Source organism: Mauremys reevesii, linkage group 6 (genome assembly GCF_016161935.1).
Source record: "Mauremys reevesii isolate NIE-2019 linkage group 6, ASM1616193v1, whole genome shotgun sequence".
Lineage (NCBI taxonomy): Eukaryota > Metazoa > Chordata > Testudines > Geoemydidae > Mauremys > Mauremys reevesii.
In genome coordinates, this window is record NC_052628.1 from 1,707,406 (window position 1) to 1,723,133 (window position 15,728).

A 15,728-nucleotide genomic window follows, 5' to 3' on the forward strand; every position below is an offset into this window, starting at 1 on the left:
CAGCACAAGAAGCCCCAGCAGGCAGTGCCCCAAGTTCGCCCGAGCACCCAGGCGCTGCAGTCCCCAGAGCCCGCTGCTCGACACTACAGCTAGTGGGGGCTGCAGGCCGTGAGGCTGGACTCGGGGGGGCTGGTTGAGGGTGCCCTGAACAGAGACTGGCAGCCTGACTCACTGCACTCCAGATGAGCGGCGTTCAAAGCCAGAAGCAGGGCGCTGCGGATCAAGCCTAGGCTGCACCTGAAGCAGTGGGGTCTCACTGTGAACCCGGCTGATCCAGTGCCCTAGAGCAGGAGTCACTGCCCAGCCCTCTGGGCACCTCGGGCTGAGCCGCGCCAGGGTTCGGGGTCTGAACAGGGGCGTTTGCTGCGCCTTCAGCACGGAGCGGCACACACCGGAGCAGGTGTGAACGCCGAGCGCGTGCAAAGGCGGGAGGGGTCCTGCGCTTCTGCCCACGGACGGGACGTGCCACGCCGGGCACCCGCTGAGCCAGCGGGCTGCAGCCCTCCCAGGCTCCCGCCCAGACCAGCGCGCCAGGCTCCGAGGTGCCGCTGGATCCCCACCCGACGGGGTCTCGGTCTCTACAGCTGCCGCCCCCGGCTCCGCTTCCCAGCCGGGCGGGAGCCGGGTCGGGCGCCGGGCACCGCGCAGCCGGGGCCGGGTTCCCTCCAGCGGCCCGAGCCCCCGCGTTCGCCCGGAGACCCGGCAACTGCCCGGCCCGCCCGCCCCTCGCACCCCGGGCCGGGCCGCGCCGCGGCGCCTCTGAGCGGGGAGCGGACCCGGCTCGGCTCGGCTCGGCTCGGCTCGCTCCCCGGGGGCAGGTGCCCGCGGCCGGGCACGGAGCGGCTGAACTCCCGGGGCGCGGCCCGCAGCCCCGCGCCCGCGCCCGCAGCCCCGGCCCGCCCGGGACGCGAACCCCGCCCTTACCGGCCGCTCCGGCTCCGGTCTCGGCTCCGGCCACACGCTGCGGCGGGCGGCGGGCGGCGGGCGGCGCTTCCGCACGGCCCCGCCCCTGAACGCTGAGAGACCGGGACAGCCTCTGTCCCCTGCCCTCCCCGCCCTGACCCCCATCAGCCTCCATGGCCCCGCCCTGACCCCCATCACCCCTCCCCACCTGTCCCCATGACCCTCCCACTCTGCCCCCGACCCCGCCCTGACCCCACCAGCCTTCCCCACCCTGACCTCCATCACCCCTCCCCTGCTCCCATCACCCCTCCCACCCTGACCCCACCTGCCCCTCCTCCAAGTATCCCCATGACCTCCCACTCTGGCCCCCATCATCCCCTCACCCAGCTACCCCTATGAGCCTCCCTTTAACCCCTGCCCTGACCCCCATCACCCTCCCCACCTGTCCCCATGACCTCCCACTCTGGCCCCCATCATCCCCTCACCCAGCTACCCCCTATCAGCCTCCCCTTTAACCCCTGCCCTGACCCCCATCACCCCTCCCCCACCTGTCCCCATGGTGCCCCACCCCCATCACCAACTCATAACCCTCCCCCCTCGGCTCCCCCAGCTGCAGCGTGACCATTTGCTTTTTTGGCACTGGGCATTTGTCTGATTGTCAGTTGGGCAGGGCAAACAGGACAAATGCCCAGTTGTGCCAGAAAAAGGGGGGCACACCCCCTACGGGGGCATGGAGAAACAGCTGGGGGGCAAGTGGCGATGCCAGGCCACAGGGCAGCCCGGCAGCCCAGGGGTGGGGGAAAGGTTGCTCAGGCCAGCCCTGGGCAGTGTCCTGTTTTCCCTTTGGGAAATACGGTTACTCTGCCCAACTGCCTCCATGACCCGACCCCCCCCCCCCGATCCCTGCTCCGACCACCCATCAATCCCTCTCCCAATCACTCTGCATAACCCCCCCTCGAACCCGCTGTCACCCCCTCCCTGCTCCAACCACCCATCAATCCCTCTCCCAACCACCCTGCATAACCCCCCCGCCAACCCGCTGTCACCCCCTCCCTGCTCCCTGCTCTGACCATCAATCCCTCTCCCAATCACTCTGCATAACCCCCCCCTCGAACCCACTGTCACCCCCTCCCTGCTCCAACCACCCATCAATCCCTCTCCCAATCACTCTGCATAACCCCCCCTCGAACCCGCTGTCACCCCCTCCCTGCTCTGACCACCCATCAATCCCTCTCCCAACCACCCTGCATAACCCCCCTCGAACCCGCTGTCACCCTCCCTGCTCCAACCACCCATCAATCCCTCTCCCAACCACCCTGCATAACCCCCCCTCCAACCCGCTGTCACCCCCTCCCTGCTCTGACCACCCATCAATCCCTCTCCCAACCACCCTGCATAACCCCCCCTCCAACCCGCTGTCACCCCTCCCTGCTCTGACCACCCATCCAGCCCTCTCCCAACCACCCTGCATAACACCCCCTCCAACCCGCTGTCACCCCTCCCTGCTCTGACCACCCATCCAGCCCTCTCCCAACCACCCTGCATAACCCCCCCTCCAACCCGCTGTCACCCCTCCCTGCTCTGACCACCCATCCAGCCCTCTTCCAACCACCCTGCATAACCCCCCCTCCAACCCGCTGTCACCCCTCCCTGCTCCAACCACCCATCAATCCCTCTCCCAACTACCCTGCATAACCCCCCTCCAACCCCCGGTCACCCCCTCCCTGCTCCGACCACCCATCCAGCCCTCTCCCAACTACCCTGCATAACCCCCCTCCAACCCGCTGTCACCCCTCCCTGCTCTGACCACCCATCCAGCCCTCTCCCAACCACCCTGCATAACACCCCCTCCAAACTGCCTCCATGACCTGACCATCCCCATCCCTGCTCTGACCACCCATCAATCCCTCTTCCAACCACCCTGCATAACCCCCCTCCAACCCAGTCACCCCCTCCCTGCTCCAGCCCCTCTCCACTTTCCTCCAAAGCTGGTCTGGGCTGTTTGTGAGATGGCTCACTGCTCTGATGCAATCTGGCTCTCCCTGTGTTCCCACTCCTGAGCTCCATGCAGTGAATACCGTCCATGCACCTGCTCATGCCCCAAGGCTCACGGAACAGATTACACACACACTAGTCATCCCATTGGCCACTATTTATATTTAAAAAGTATTTTACAAACCAAGGAGAGATGCTTGTGGAACACCAGGGCCAATTTCAAGACATTGAAAACATAGATTGGTCTTGTCAAACTGCTGAAGTATTTGCAGTCGGAGCAAGTTCACTAAGTGGATCATCCCTTGCGTGTCTTATGCAGCATTTGTAAGTCCCGCTTCGGCCCATGGCCAAGTAGGGTGTGTTGTGTGCGAACCGTCTCAGAGCTGTGTCTGGGGTCCAGAGCTTCCCTGGTTCCTTTGCAGTTGGCCTCTTTCCTTCTCAGCACTGCAGCCCCCAGCATCCCATGCTAGCGCCAGCCTGGCAGGCTGAGCCTTCTGGGATGTCAGTTTAACAATCTAAACTCTCCCCTTCGGCACCCTGGGGAGGCCAACGTCGTGAGCCATTATCCGAATCGGCGTGCTGAGGTGAGCCACAAGCCAGAGAGAGGCGGCGAGCAGTGACGGCCCCGCTCAGTTTGATTCGCCCCAGTGCACTGCATTCCGTTTCTGCCATCAGAGGCTCTCATTCAGTTCCACTGAAGTCCATGGGAGCTGGGCGTGTGTGCTGGACAGCAGAATTTGGCTGGGTCTGGTTGGAAAGGCACCTGCTGATGGAGGTTCCCTTGTGAGACTGAGCCATGACCCGAGGGACCCGCAGGGAGGGATTTCCCAGCTTCACTTTAACTGAGCAGCTCTAGCATTTGTGGAGTTCAGGAACTGAGTGTTTTGGTGCTTTTCTGTTTTAAGTCTAGGAGAAACTGCTGGTGCCTGGCTGCAAAACCTGAGAACCGTGACATTTCCCAGCAGGCTGGCTCTGCAGCGCAGCTCCAGGGCAGGGCAGTGCGATTGCAGGCCCCTTTCCCCAGGTGTTGCCTGGAGAGCTGACCCCTGACTTACAGCACCTCCCAAAGGCAGGGGCTGCACTTGGGGCACTGGCCGTAGGCTTGGACAGGGTCACCCCCCAGCTCGGCAGGTCATTTCCCACCTCACACTCTCCAAAAACCCATGTACATTATGGACAAACGGCCGCACAATGACTTAGATTGCAAAGATTCGGGAGCTGGGGTTCGAGGCACTGGGCCCGTCACCCTTGGGGTCAGTGGAGTTGTCCCCGGGATGAATACAGCTCTGAATGCTTCATGGCATAGTTCACGGCAGAAACAAGCCTTGTGGATGGGATGAGCGTATACAGCTCTGCCCTCCCTCCGCCCTGACACCGCGGTGCTCGGAGGTGCGGGGTTGAGGGGATGAAGCAGTGGCATCACGGATGATCTTGGTGCATGGAGCAGGCGTTCCCCTGCACGTTCTCTCTCTCAGGCCACGGAGGGATGCGGAGGGGGGGGGGTTGGTCTGCTCTGCGCTTGCCCCTCTCAACTCCACACATTTAAGAACTTGGACTCATCCTGTTCTTTCCTCCCTGGGAGCAGCGTGTGCCCTTTGGAGCAGGAGCTGGAGTTACAGCGAGCGCCTGGGTGGAAAGAGAAGGCCTGAGTCCTCCTTGGAGTAGCTGACAGGGCAGTCCTGGGCGGGTGCGGGCTGGGACAGTGCAGAGCACAGTTTCCTTTCTGGCTGCCCTGGTTCTTGCATTCACTTGTGTCTGTTTTTCTCACTATTGGGTGAAAACGTCCCTGTTGTGGTGAAAGGCAGTTTAGGCCGCATGTTTCTCCCAGACATAATGAGCGCGCCGAAGCCGTGCTGATGGGAGAAGGCGTAGCCGGAGCGACGGGTGCTGGTACGGCGCAAGCGTGTCTTGGGCAAGGGAGGCGGCGGCTGCTTCTTGGCCGCTCTGATCTTGCGTAGGACCTGAAATCAGAAAACATCCCGCTCAGCAGGTGGGAGAGACAGCTGGGCTTGGAACGTCCTTCTGCTCAGGACACATGCCACAGCCCTGCTGCTTCGCAGGCAGAAGCAGGTACCTGCAGAGGCTTTAACTGGCCTGAAGGCAGTAACCAGGCAGTGTACCAACGATTCCTAGCAGCCCCTTGCTCCTACATGGCAGGGCTATCAAATATCAGCCCCGGGGCGTCTTTTCAGAGCCAGACTGGCTCTAGACACAGGGCCCGTGTGATCAGAACAAAGCTGGAACTCTGGCTGGGGCAGCAGTGGCAGGGTCTGGAGAAATGCTGACCCCCTGCACCTCCTGGTCGAGGCAATGGGAGCGGCAGGTCCTTGGCCTCTCTCAGGGCCAGGCTTTATCTAGGTCCCAGCTTGGCAGCCAGAACAGCCCTCTCAGCAGGCAGCTCATGTCCCATGTGGGGAGCCAGGCCCAAGCCAGAGCCTGGAGCTGGGATTCTGAGCTCCCCCGCCAAGGACAGGGCACTGATCAGCCAGGCCCGTGTCCAATACTGTAGTTCAATAAACTAGTAAACCCACAAACACCAGTCAGCCCAGCCGAAGCAGCGAGAGCCAGCTAAGCTCTGCAGGGAGGTTTGAATGGGCGGGGAGGGGTAGCTCAGTGGTTTGAGCATTGGCCTGCTAAACCCAGAGGTGTGAGCTCAATCCTTGAGGGGGCCATTTAGGGGTCTGAGGGAAAAAATCTGTCAGGGGATTGGTCCTGCTTTGAGCAGGGGGTTGGACTTGATACCTCCTGAGGTCCCTTCCAACCCTGAGATTCTATGAATGTGTCCTCGGGGACAGCACCTCTTCTGTCTCTCTAGCTGCTGGTTTTCTGTGGAACCATCACCCTAGTCCTTAGCAGCAGAGAACCGAGCTGAGTCACTGCCCCTTCCCACAGGGCCTCTGGGGAGCTTGGCCGGGACCAAGGGCATGATCAGGTGGTGTGGCCTTGCTCAAGGCTGTTGTGCCTTAACGCTGGCAGAGCGCAGGAAGAAGAGAAACACTGGGGCGCAGCAGCATTTAGCAAACTGCTCCGGTCAGCGGTGAAGCAGAGCATCACCTGCAGCCTTGTTGGAGGGGTTCTCCTCTCCAGGAGAGTCCTTCACACGACTGTGGCATGGTCAGCGTGCTCAGGGCCGCCCAGAGGATTCAGGGGGGGCTGGGGGAAAGCAATTTTGGGGGCCCCTTCCATTAAAAAAGTTGCAATACTATAGAATACTGTATTCTCATGGGGGCCCCTCCGGGGCCAGGGGCAAATTGCCCCACTTGCACCCCCCTCTGGGCGGCCCTGAGCGTGCTCTCCTCACTACTGCAGCCCTCCCCTGCCTCCCCCCAGAAGGAACAGCCCCACCTCTGCCTCCTATTCCCTGGGCGGGGAGGGCGGCTGGCTCCGGAGGAGTGTGTGAATGTTAGCAGAAGAGGAAGCAGGTCCCTTCAGCCAGCAGAACCCAGGCAGACGTGTGTGTCTGGGAGGCCGGGCCGGGGACTGCACACCTGCACTGCAGTAGCAGGGGGCGGCTCTGCTGCTTTCTCACCAAGCCACAACACTTAAACCCTGCACCTAAAAATAGCCGCTTCCCCAATCCCCCCACGCCCAGATCAGTCTAATCCATGTCTCATTAATCGCAGGCTGCAGCCGGTCTGAACTGTGCCAAACCCTCCTTCCCGACCAGGGCTCCAGGCGCGAGTCCGGATAGCACGTGCACCCTGAGCAATCCCAGGCCCCTGGACACTGCCTGCCAAGCAGGCTGAGGGGGGCTGGGACAGCCGAGGCCGGGCTCCTGCTCCGTATCCCCTTACTTTGTCACTGATGGTCGGCATTAGCTGAGCCTTCAGAAACCGACTGCCGATCACCGGCAGCACACACAGGATGATGCTGAGGAAGATCGCCAGCCACACATTGGGTTGACTGAGGGTGTTTCGAGCTGTCCCTGAAAAGCAAGAGCACAGTGAAAGCCATGACAGCGGCAGAAGCAGGCACTTCCATTCATACAGATCCCAGAGCACTCCGCACACACACTGGAATATGCAAATTATACCCAAAGATGGTGTTACCCCCCCGTGACACCCAGCCCACGCGGAGCTGGGACTTGCACTGGTTACAAGCACATGGCAGCAATAATGCACCAGTTTGAGACAGCAGGGGAAGGATAATCCCATTGCAGAGCTGGGCTCGGGAGGCAGAAAGGAATGACCCGAACTGGAGTTTGCTGGATGCCAGCGTTATCAGCCTGTCACTTTATAAAAAGGCCGGGGCCCTTTAATGACTGTCATGGGTCAGGATCTCCTCCATAGATACCCATCCTCCAGCAGCCCCCCACCAGGGCATTAGCTCCGCAGGAACGCCAAGGGAGAGCACCACCTGCTGAACCACCGGCACCGTTCCCTGAAGCACTGGGCTACTGACGTGGAGAGCAGAAGGACCACGGTCCTGTGGGAATCTGCACAGCCTTCTAGTTAAATGGCTGCCTGCCTCCCGGTGGTGTGTTGGGTTTGCTCAGTTTCCCTAGAGAGCCTGTAGCAGGCTGCTAGGGAGGTGTCCACCCGCTGCTCGACCAGTCCTTCCTAAACCAGGCAGAGGCAATGCTTGACCCTCTTCTATAAAAATACCAGCTCAAAGCCATTGGAACAAAGCTTGTCCCCAAGACTTTCCAAGAACTTTTTGGATGTTTTTTCGTATGCTTTTTCCAACAGCCTTCGAGGCAGTTAAAGTCCCCCTGTTGCTGTCAGGTCTCGTGTTTTGGATATTTCTGTTATTTGTTCTAGAAGTGCCTCATCCACATCCTCCTCCTGATTCGGTGGTGTATATAGACTCCCTCTCCCATGACATCATTCCTATTTCCCCTCCTTTTATCGTTATCCAGAGACTGGTCTGCCTCTCACCTCCGCCTGGACCTCAGAACAAGGGTATAGATTTTTGATACATAATGCAACCTCTCCACCCTTTTCCTGCCTGTCCTTCCTGAACAAGTTGTTCCGCTCTGTACCAACAGTCCAGTCATGAGACCTTCCCCACCAAGTGTCTATGATGCCAACTGAGTCATAATTTAGCTTATGTACTAATATTTCCAGTTCATCCTGTTTCTTCCCCAGACTCCTTGCATATGCGTGTCAAAATCTAAGATGCTGAGCAGATTCCTCCACTGATTTCCCTCTCATTGTTCCTATGACTCTATTGTAATTTTCCATGTCGCCTCAACGTCTAGCTCTGTTACAGTCACCTTGTTATCTCCTAGGCAGCTAAGTGCAGATGGGCAGAATGGAGCTGGTGACATCGCTCATCCAAAGGACAGAGCCCGGAGGAGTTAAGGAGCTTGTGACACCGGAGTGCGTGTCACCAAAACGCTGACTGGAGACTGGAACCAACAAACCTCAGGGCTTCCAAAACTACAAGATGCTCCCAGCTGAGCTCTATTCGCGCTGGATGCAGAGATGTGTTGGAGCTGGTGGGATTATTTGAAGCAATTCCCTTCACTGAGGCTATAGCCCCCTCCTCCTGCTCACAACCTGTCCACGGACGCACTCATTCCGATGAGGCTGTTCACTGGTCGCATGTGCTCACAGGCACTTATGCAAAATAACTTCAGTCAGAGGGCGGCTCACAAATCAATCATCACCAGCATTCATTCGCTATTTTGATGGGTGACTGCGCACTGAAGTCACATAGCATAGCTTCTCTCCCTGACCGGCTGACCACACTTCGGTACCTTCCGGTACCAATACACCAGCTTGTTCACATATGAACAAACATATTTGCACAGACAAACATTCCCCAAATATTTGTGGGGCCCAAACTCCACCCAGCTGAATGTTGGAGAAGAGATATAAATAAGAGGCTGCATTAAATCCTATTCAATGGATTTATTTGGAGGAGCGTTTGCAGATATGGGTATAGGGCGTGTGCACGTTTATGGTATGCATGAGTGTGCACCGTGTGCTGGTGAACGGGCACATGGACATGTGTATGCACAAGTGGGCACCAGAGAAAATGAACATGTACTGTAGTGTGGTGTAAACACCCGACGGTGACAAATAAGATCAACCGCGTGTTATTGCCGCTGTGGGCACCTCCTCGGTACATACTGGCCGTACTTCCACCAGGTTATGTACAGGCCACTCGGAGCCGTGGCCCTGCGCAGGAGCTGCCCCAGTGCTTACCAATGAAAGGGAAGGAGGCTGTGAAGATCAGGTACATGCCGTCACTGTACATGGTGAAGATGATGGCAAAGTAAACGGAAAGGCTGCCCCAGATGAAGAACTGGTTCACAGCTGTCCAGTAGGCAGTGTCCAGCCCGATCTGAAAGGAGAAATCAGTTTAACGATCCCACATCCAGGTGCCACAGACAGGCAGGCAGAGAGGGCTGCTCCCCCTCCCCCGTGCTGTCCCCTGCCCGCCAGGGTGGAACGTGTTCTGCCACCTGTCTCGTTTAGTCGGCAAGTTGCTGTGGCAAGGTCCCGCCCCGAGAAGAAAGGCCGTGCGCTCCTGGCCATTCACAGGTGACAGTGCTGGCTCCCTGTGGTTACCGGGCCAGCAGGAAATAGGGGGAGGAGCCAGTAAGACCCCGAAATAGGGGGAGAGCCTCAGGCTGTGGAGCTGAGAGGAACTCCACCATTTCACCCGTCCTATCAGCCCTGCATCCCCCTGACCCAACCCGAGTCTCAGCAAGGCACTGGCTAAGCTTTGCCAGCTGGTCCAATGCGACCAAGATCACAGCACCAGAGACATGTCAGGCGGGAAGGGACTAGTCGAGCCCCCTGCACTCAGGGCAGGGCTCGGTATTATCTAGACTGTCCCTGACAGGGGTTTGTCCAACCTGCTCTTACAGTGACAGAGATTCCACAACCTCCCTGGGCAATTTATTCCAGTGTTTAACCACCCTGACAGTTAGGAAGAATCCTAGACAGGGGGGGCTCTAGCTTTTTTGCCGCCCCAAGCACAGCAGTCAGGCAGCCTTCGGCGGCTTGCCTGCGGGAGGTCCCCGGTCCCGTGGATTCGGAGGCAGCCTGCGGGAGGTCCCCGGTCCCGTGGATTCAGAGGTTTGCCTGCGGGAGGTCCGGTGGGCCTGCAGCTTCAGCATACCCGCCACCAAATTGCCGCCGAATCCGTGGGACCGGGGACCTCCCGCAGGCTGCCGCCGAATCCGCGGGACCGGGGACCTCCCACAGGCTGCCGCCGAATCCGCGGGACCGGGGACCTCCCGCAGGCAAGCCGCCGAAGGCAGCCTGACGGCCGCCCTCACAGGGACTGGCCGGGCGCCCCCCGCGGCTTGCCGCCCCAGACACGTGCTTGGAGCACTGGTGCCTGGAGCCGCTGCTGATCCTAGAACCACAGGACTGGAAGGGACTGCAAGGGTCATCCAGTCTAAACGTTTCCTAATGTCCAACCTAAATCCCCCTTATTGCAATTTAAGCTCATTGCTTCCTGTCCGGTTCTCAGTGGATAAGGAGAACAATCACCCCTCTCTTTAGAGCAACTTTTTACATACCTGAAGTCTATTACGTCCCCCCTCAGTCTTGTCTTCTCCAGACTAAACAAACTCCGTTTTTTCAATCTTCCCTCACAGTTCACAGTTTTCTAAACCGTTAATCTTTTCTGTTGCTCTTCTCTGGACTTTCTCCTATTTGGCTACATATTTCTCCAAGTGTGGTGCTCAGAACTGGACACGAGACTCCAGCTGAGGCTGTTTATCAGCGAGGAGCAAAGCGGAAGAATCACTTCTCGTGTCATGTTTACAACACTCCTGCTAATACAGCCCAGAATGATGTTTGGGTTTTTTGTAACAGCGTCACACTGGTGACTGATATTTAGTTTGTGAGCCACTTTTACCCCACAGAGTCCTTTCCGCAGTGCTCCCTCCTAGGCAGCCACTGCCCATTCTGTACGTGTGCAACTGATTGTTCCTTCCTAGGCTTTGCATTTGTCCTAATTTAATTTCATCCTATTTATTTCAGACCATTTCTCTAGTTTGTCCAGATAATTTTGAATTCTAATCCTGTTCTCCAAAGCGCTTCCAGCCCCACCCAGCTTGGCATCGTCCACAAACTTTATAAGTGAACTCTGTGTGCCATCATCCAAATCATGTATGAAGATATCAAACAGAACCGGAACCACGACTGATCCCTGTGGGACCCCACTCAATATGTCCTTCCAGTTTGATTGTGAACCATTGATAAATATTCTCGGAATACAATTTTCCAACCAGTTGTGCATCCAGCTGGTTAAATTCAATAAAGTAAGTTCATCTAGGCTGTGTCCCTAGTTTGCTCATGAGAAGGTCATGTGAGACAGTATCAAAAGCCTTACTAAAGTCAAGATACATCACATCTACTTCTGTCCCCCCTCCCCCGCCCCGATCCATGGGGCTTGTTTCTACATCCACAGACTGTAGAGGTGAAGGTCATCTACCCAGTGCAGACACCACTGCCGTGTAAACAGACAGTCGATACACAACTGTGTGCCTCATTCCCACCTGTAAAATGGGGACCAGAATCCTCCTCCTCTCCCACCCCAGTCTGTGTTGTCCATCTGAGCTGTAAACTCCCCCACACAGGAGCTGTCCCTCACTACGGCCCCTGTACTGAAAAGACTTCCACACGAACAGTGCCACTGAAGAACTGAGCAACTCATGTGTGTCCAGTTAAATCTTTGCAGTGTTGGGGCCTGAGCATACGTACAGCACCTAACACAATCCAGCTGGGGCTTGAGCGTATGTACAGCACCTAACACAATCCAGTCTCAATCCCAGTTGGGGCGTCCAGGCACTACCATAATACAATGAATAAGTAAATACTCATGCCAACAGCGATGCATTACTTGCACAGAGACCACGATCAGCAGGCAGGTCTGGGCCATCAGTGCGAAGGACTGGTAGTCAGCAATGGCTTTCCCATCGCTTCTCATGGTGTCGTACATGGCCCCATAGGGGATGAAGAAGAGAATGAGGGAGCTGTAGATCCCGTGCAGCACGCACTTGACAAATTCGATCTTGTTGAAGTAGAGATTCTGCTGCCCAGGTTCATAGAGGTGAGGGAACTGCATGCTCCAGCGGTCATCCACGTCCTGGGAACAGAGGGGAGAGGCTGGCAGCCCAGCGGTGACACGGACCCCCCCGGGACACCACTCAGCCATGCCGCCCAACAGGTCACACCACCGGAGCACTCGGGCGTGTTCTCCAAGGTGGGTTTTACCGTCCCAGGGCTGATGAGAAGGATAAATGGGGGTCACACGCCTTACGAGGCACGCTCCAGCCCAATGGCCAGGACTGTCTGACGTGGAGCCCTGAGCCTGTGAGCCACTGGACGTCTCTCAAGTTCCCACATGTTTAGCCTCTGCAATGCAGGTAGGGCCAGGCTGCTATATTGCTGGGGCAAAGGCAGCAATGGAATGCAGCTCTGAAGGACTGAGGCAAGTGCTCCATAGGAAACGCTCCACAGAAAGGGGTCAGCACAGAGGGCCTGGCCTGGAGACCCCCATGAGCACTGGCTGTGGCCATCACAGCAGATGGTGATTAAGGGGATTGTGAGCATAACCCATCTCTTTGGTCTGCAGGGGCCTGGTCCATACGTAGTATTGAGAACACGGGGGCCATGAGGCCCCAGGGCAGCGAGTTGGGGCTCAGGGGTTTTCCGGGTGAAGAAGGCGGCACTAGGCGGAGAGGGGAAGAGGGAGCATGTTAAAGGCAGAGCCGGAGCTCAAGGGCAAGGAGGGGAAGGGAAATCTGTGCATTCTCCAGGAGGTCAGACTAGCTGAGCACAGTGGTCCCTTCTGGCCTTGGAACTGATGAATGAACCTTTCTTGGGTTTGACTTGGTGCTGTCTGAGCCGGAGGGGGCGGAGCAGGGGCAAGGCCTGGGGGTGGCTTTGGTCAAGTTCAAGGTGAACAGGACTCAGGATGTTCTTGATAGTGCAAATGAGTCACGCTAGAAAATACTGAGTCTGTGACATAAGAACGGCCAGTCTGGGTCAGACCAAAGGTCCACCTAGCCCAGTATCCTGTCTGCTGACAGTGAGCGGTGCCAGGTGCTTCAGAGGGAATGAACATGACAGGGGAGTTTCGATCAGAGCCGTAACAAGGAATTTTTGCGCTCGAGGCGAGGGCTGGCTCCAGGCTCTTCGGCGGCGGGTCCCTGAGTCCCTCTCGGAGGAAAGGACCTGCCACCGAATTGCTGCCGCTGCTTCATTCATTCATTTGTCCCTGGCCAAAATTCCCCACCCCGATGTCACATGTGCACTTGTTAGTCACCAGCCTTCACCCCAGAGGCAGTTGCATGTACATGATTGTAAAGTGCTTACAAATATTGGTTATCGGGCCAAATCTTGACGCCATTGCTTAATCCTTAGTCAAGGAAGATTAAGGACCGATTCAGGCTTCGGGTCCAGGCCCAGCAGGATGTGAATATTCTCCCATTAGGCCAGGGTTGCAGAGGGCACCTTTTCCATTATTGCTGCTAACAGTACAACCCAGAGGGCTCAGACCAGGGGCCATGCATGCAAGACAAGACAGAATCTGCTCCCACACACTTCAGGACTGTGCTCTGCGCACTACTCATGGCAGGGAAATTGCTGCAGTTTCTGGCACAGGTTTGATTCACCTACTTCCTGTCCAGAAGGGATCACAGAACTGAGCCAAAGAATCCAGGAATAACCCCCCTGGAGGTGAGCCTGGGTATTCACAGTCAACGGTACCTGGTCAAAGAGGCTCATTCCTAGCACCGGGAGGGAGGTATACACCAAATTGTAGAGGGTGATGAACCACTGATCATACACAGTCTAGAAGAGAGTAGAGAGGTCGGTTAGCAAAGGGAAGCCTCTGTTCATCTGTAACGGCAACCAATGACCCCGCCCCCCCCGTCAGTCTGTCACATCTTCATTCACAGAAGGTGCCATTCGCCCAGAGCAGAGGGCCGGCCTAAGGGCCATGCCCGGGACACTGAGCTCCCGCCAAGCCTGGCAGAAAGGGCACAAACTGTTGCAAACAATTCCTTTGCTGTTCACGTTTCAAAATTCAATCTGTGGCACAAACAGCCCCTCTCCAGGCTGCTGCAGGTGACTGAAAAGCAAATGGCACCCCTGGCTTTGGCCCAGCACCGGGAAACTGCTGGCCGGTTCTGGAATATTGAGCCACAATCATGCAGCTTCCTTTAAAAGAACAAATAAATAAATAAAAAGCCCCAAAAACGTACACTGAAGAAAATATATAATACATGAACTTAAACACAAATGGTCTGAAGTACAGAACTCTCTGGGCTCGCCCGTTTTCAGATTACGATGATTATTGATTATGTTTATTATGAGTCACACCAGGATCGGGTCCTGCTCGTGCCAGGCACGTTCCAAACACAGAGCGGACAGGCTCTGCCCCGCAGAGCTTGCAATCTAAGCAATGAGTTAACACCACGCCCGATGGAGACAGGGTGATCACTCTAGTTCTAGCTGCATGAAAGCGAGGAAGGAGTGCGTGTAACAGTCGTAACTTGGACAAGGCTGTTTGAACAGACCTATCAGGTTCCCAGAGTCACAGACACAGGGCTCTTTATTGGTTAAACCCCAGTGATGTGACTCAGTTAGGGACTCCCACACCGGTATCTGCAGGAGGGGAACACATTCATGCTACAACAGACTGAGCCCTGACAATGCTTTGGGGATGGGCAGGAAGAAGGGATTTGAGTGCCACGCCCCCGTCCCTGCAGGGTTTGGTCCTTTCTTGCTGGCGTTTAGCCGCGTGCAGTGACTGGGGCAGCGCAGAATGTGTCAGGAAGGGGGGAAGTGAAATTACATTTTGTTTTTAAAAAATTTTGGGCTGAGTTTCAACCTGATGCAAATTAAATCCCCCAAAGCAGACACTTCTCAAAACCAGGGTTTCTCTTATCAGAGAAATGCTGTCAGGCCCAGGACTGTGACGATACTATCAGGAACCAGTAACATGCTATGGCTTTAGGGACAGCGCAACTGTACATTAATTGTTCTGAACTTCTACAAGTTACATAAGAACATAAGAACGGCCATGCTGGGTCAGACCAAGAGTCCATCTAGCCCAGTACCATGTCTTCCCACAGTGGCCAGCGTCAGGTGTCCCAGAGGGAATGAACGGAACAGGGAATCATCATGTGATCCATCCCCTGTCACCCATTCCCAGCTTCTGGCAAACAGAGTCTAGGGACACCATCCCTGCCCATCCTGGCTAATAGCCATTGATGGACCCATCGTCCGTGAATTTATCTAGTTCTTTTTTGAACCCTGTTATAGTCTTGGCCTTCACAACATCCTCTGGCAAGGAGTTCAACAGGCCGATTGTGCATCCTGTGAAGAAATACTTCCTTTTGTTTGTTTGTTTTAAATCTGCTGCCTACTGATTTCATCAGATGACCCCTAGTTCTTGTGTTATGAGAAGGAGTAAATAACACTTCCTTATGTATTATCTCCACACCAATCACGATTTTATAAACGTCTCTATCATATCCCCTTAGTCGTCTCTTTTCCAAGCTGAAAAGTCCCAGTCTTATTAATCTCTCCTCATACAGAAGCTGTTCCATACCCCTAATCATTTCTGTGGCTCTTCTGTACCTTTTCCAATGCCAATATATCTTTTTTGAGATGGAGTGACCACATCTGCACACAGTATTCAAGGTGTGGATGAACTATGATTCATATAGGGGCATTATGATAGTTTCTGTCTTATTACCTATCCCTTTCTTGATGATTCCCAACATTCTGTTAGCTTTTTTAACTTCCACTGCACCTTGAGCAGACATTTTCAGAGAACTATCCACAAGGACTCCAAGATCTCTTTCTTGAGTGGTAACAGCTAATTTAGACACCATCAATTCATAGAATCAT

At 56.0% G+C, this 15,728-nt stretch overlaps 1 protein-coding gene across 4 annotated transcripts in view; it reads right to left on the reverse strand.

Annotated features, from left to right (window-relative positions):
* Positions 1-3,040: 3,040 nt before the first annotated feature.
* The window catches only part of LOC120407658 (phospholipid-transporting ATPase ID-like), a 119,056-nt gene continuing 106,368 nt past the window's right edge, over positions 3,041-15,728 (reverse strand). For all 4 annotated transcript variants that reach the window (XM_039543450.1, XM_039543448.1, XM_039543451.1 and 1 more), the window contains exons 24-28: positions 13,578-13,661; positions 11,707-11,952; positions 9,051-9,189; positions 6,693-6,823; positions 3,041-4,859 (exon numbers count right to left, since the gene is read on the reverse strand). In XM_039543450.1, coding sequence (XP_039399384.1) covers positions 4,644-4,859; positions 6,693-6,823; positions 9,051-9,189; positions 11,707-11,952; positions 13,578-13,661 — 816 coding nt within the window. In that variant the 3' untranslated portion in view covers positions 3,041-4,643. The remainder of the gene's footprint in view (positions 4,860-6,692; positions 6,824-9,050; positions 9,190-11,706; positions 11,953-13,577; positions 13,662-15,728) is intronic.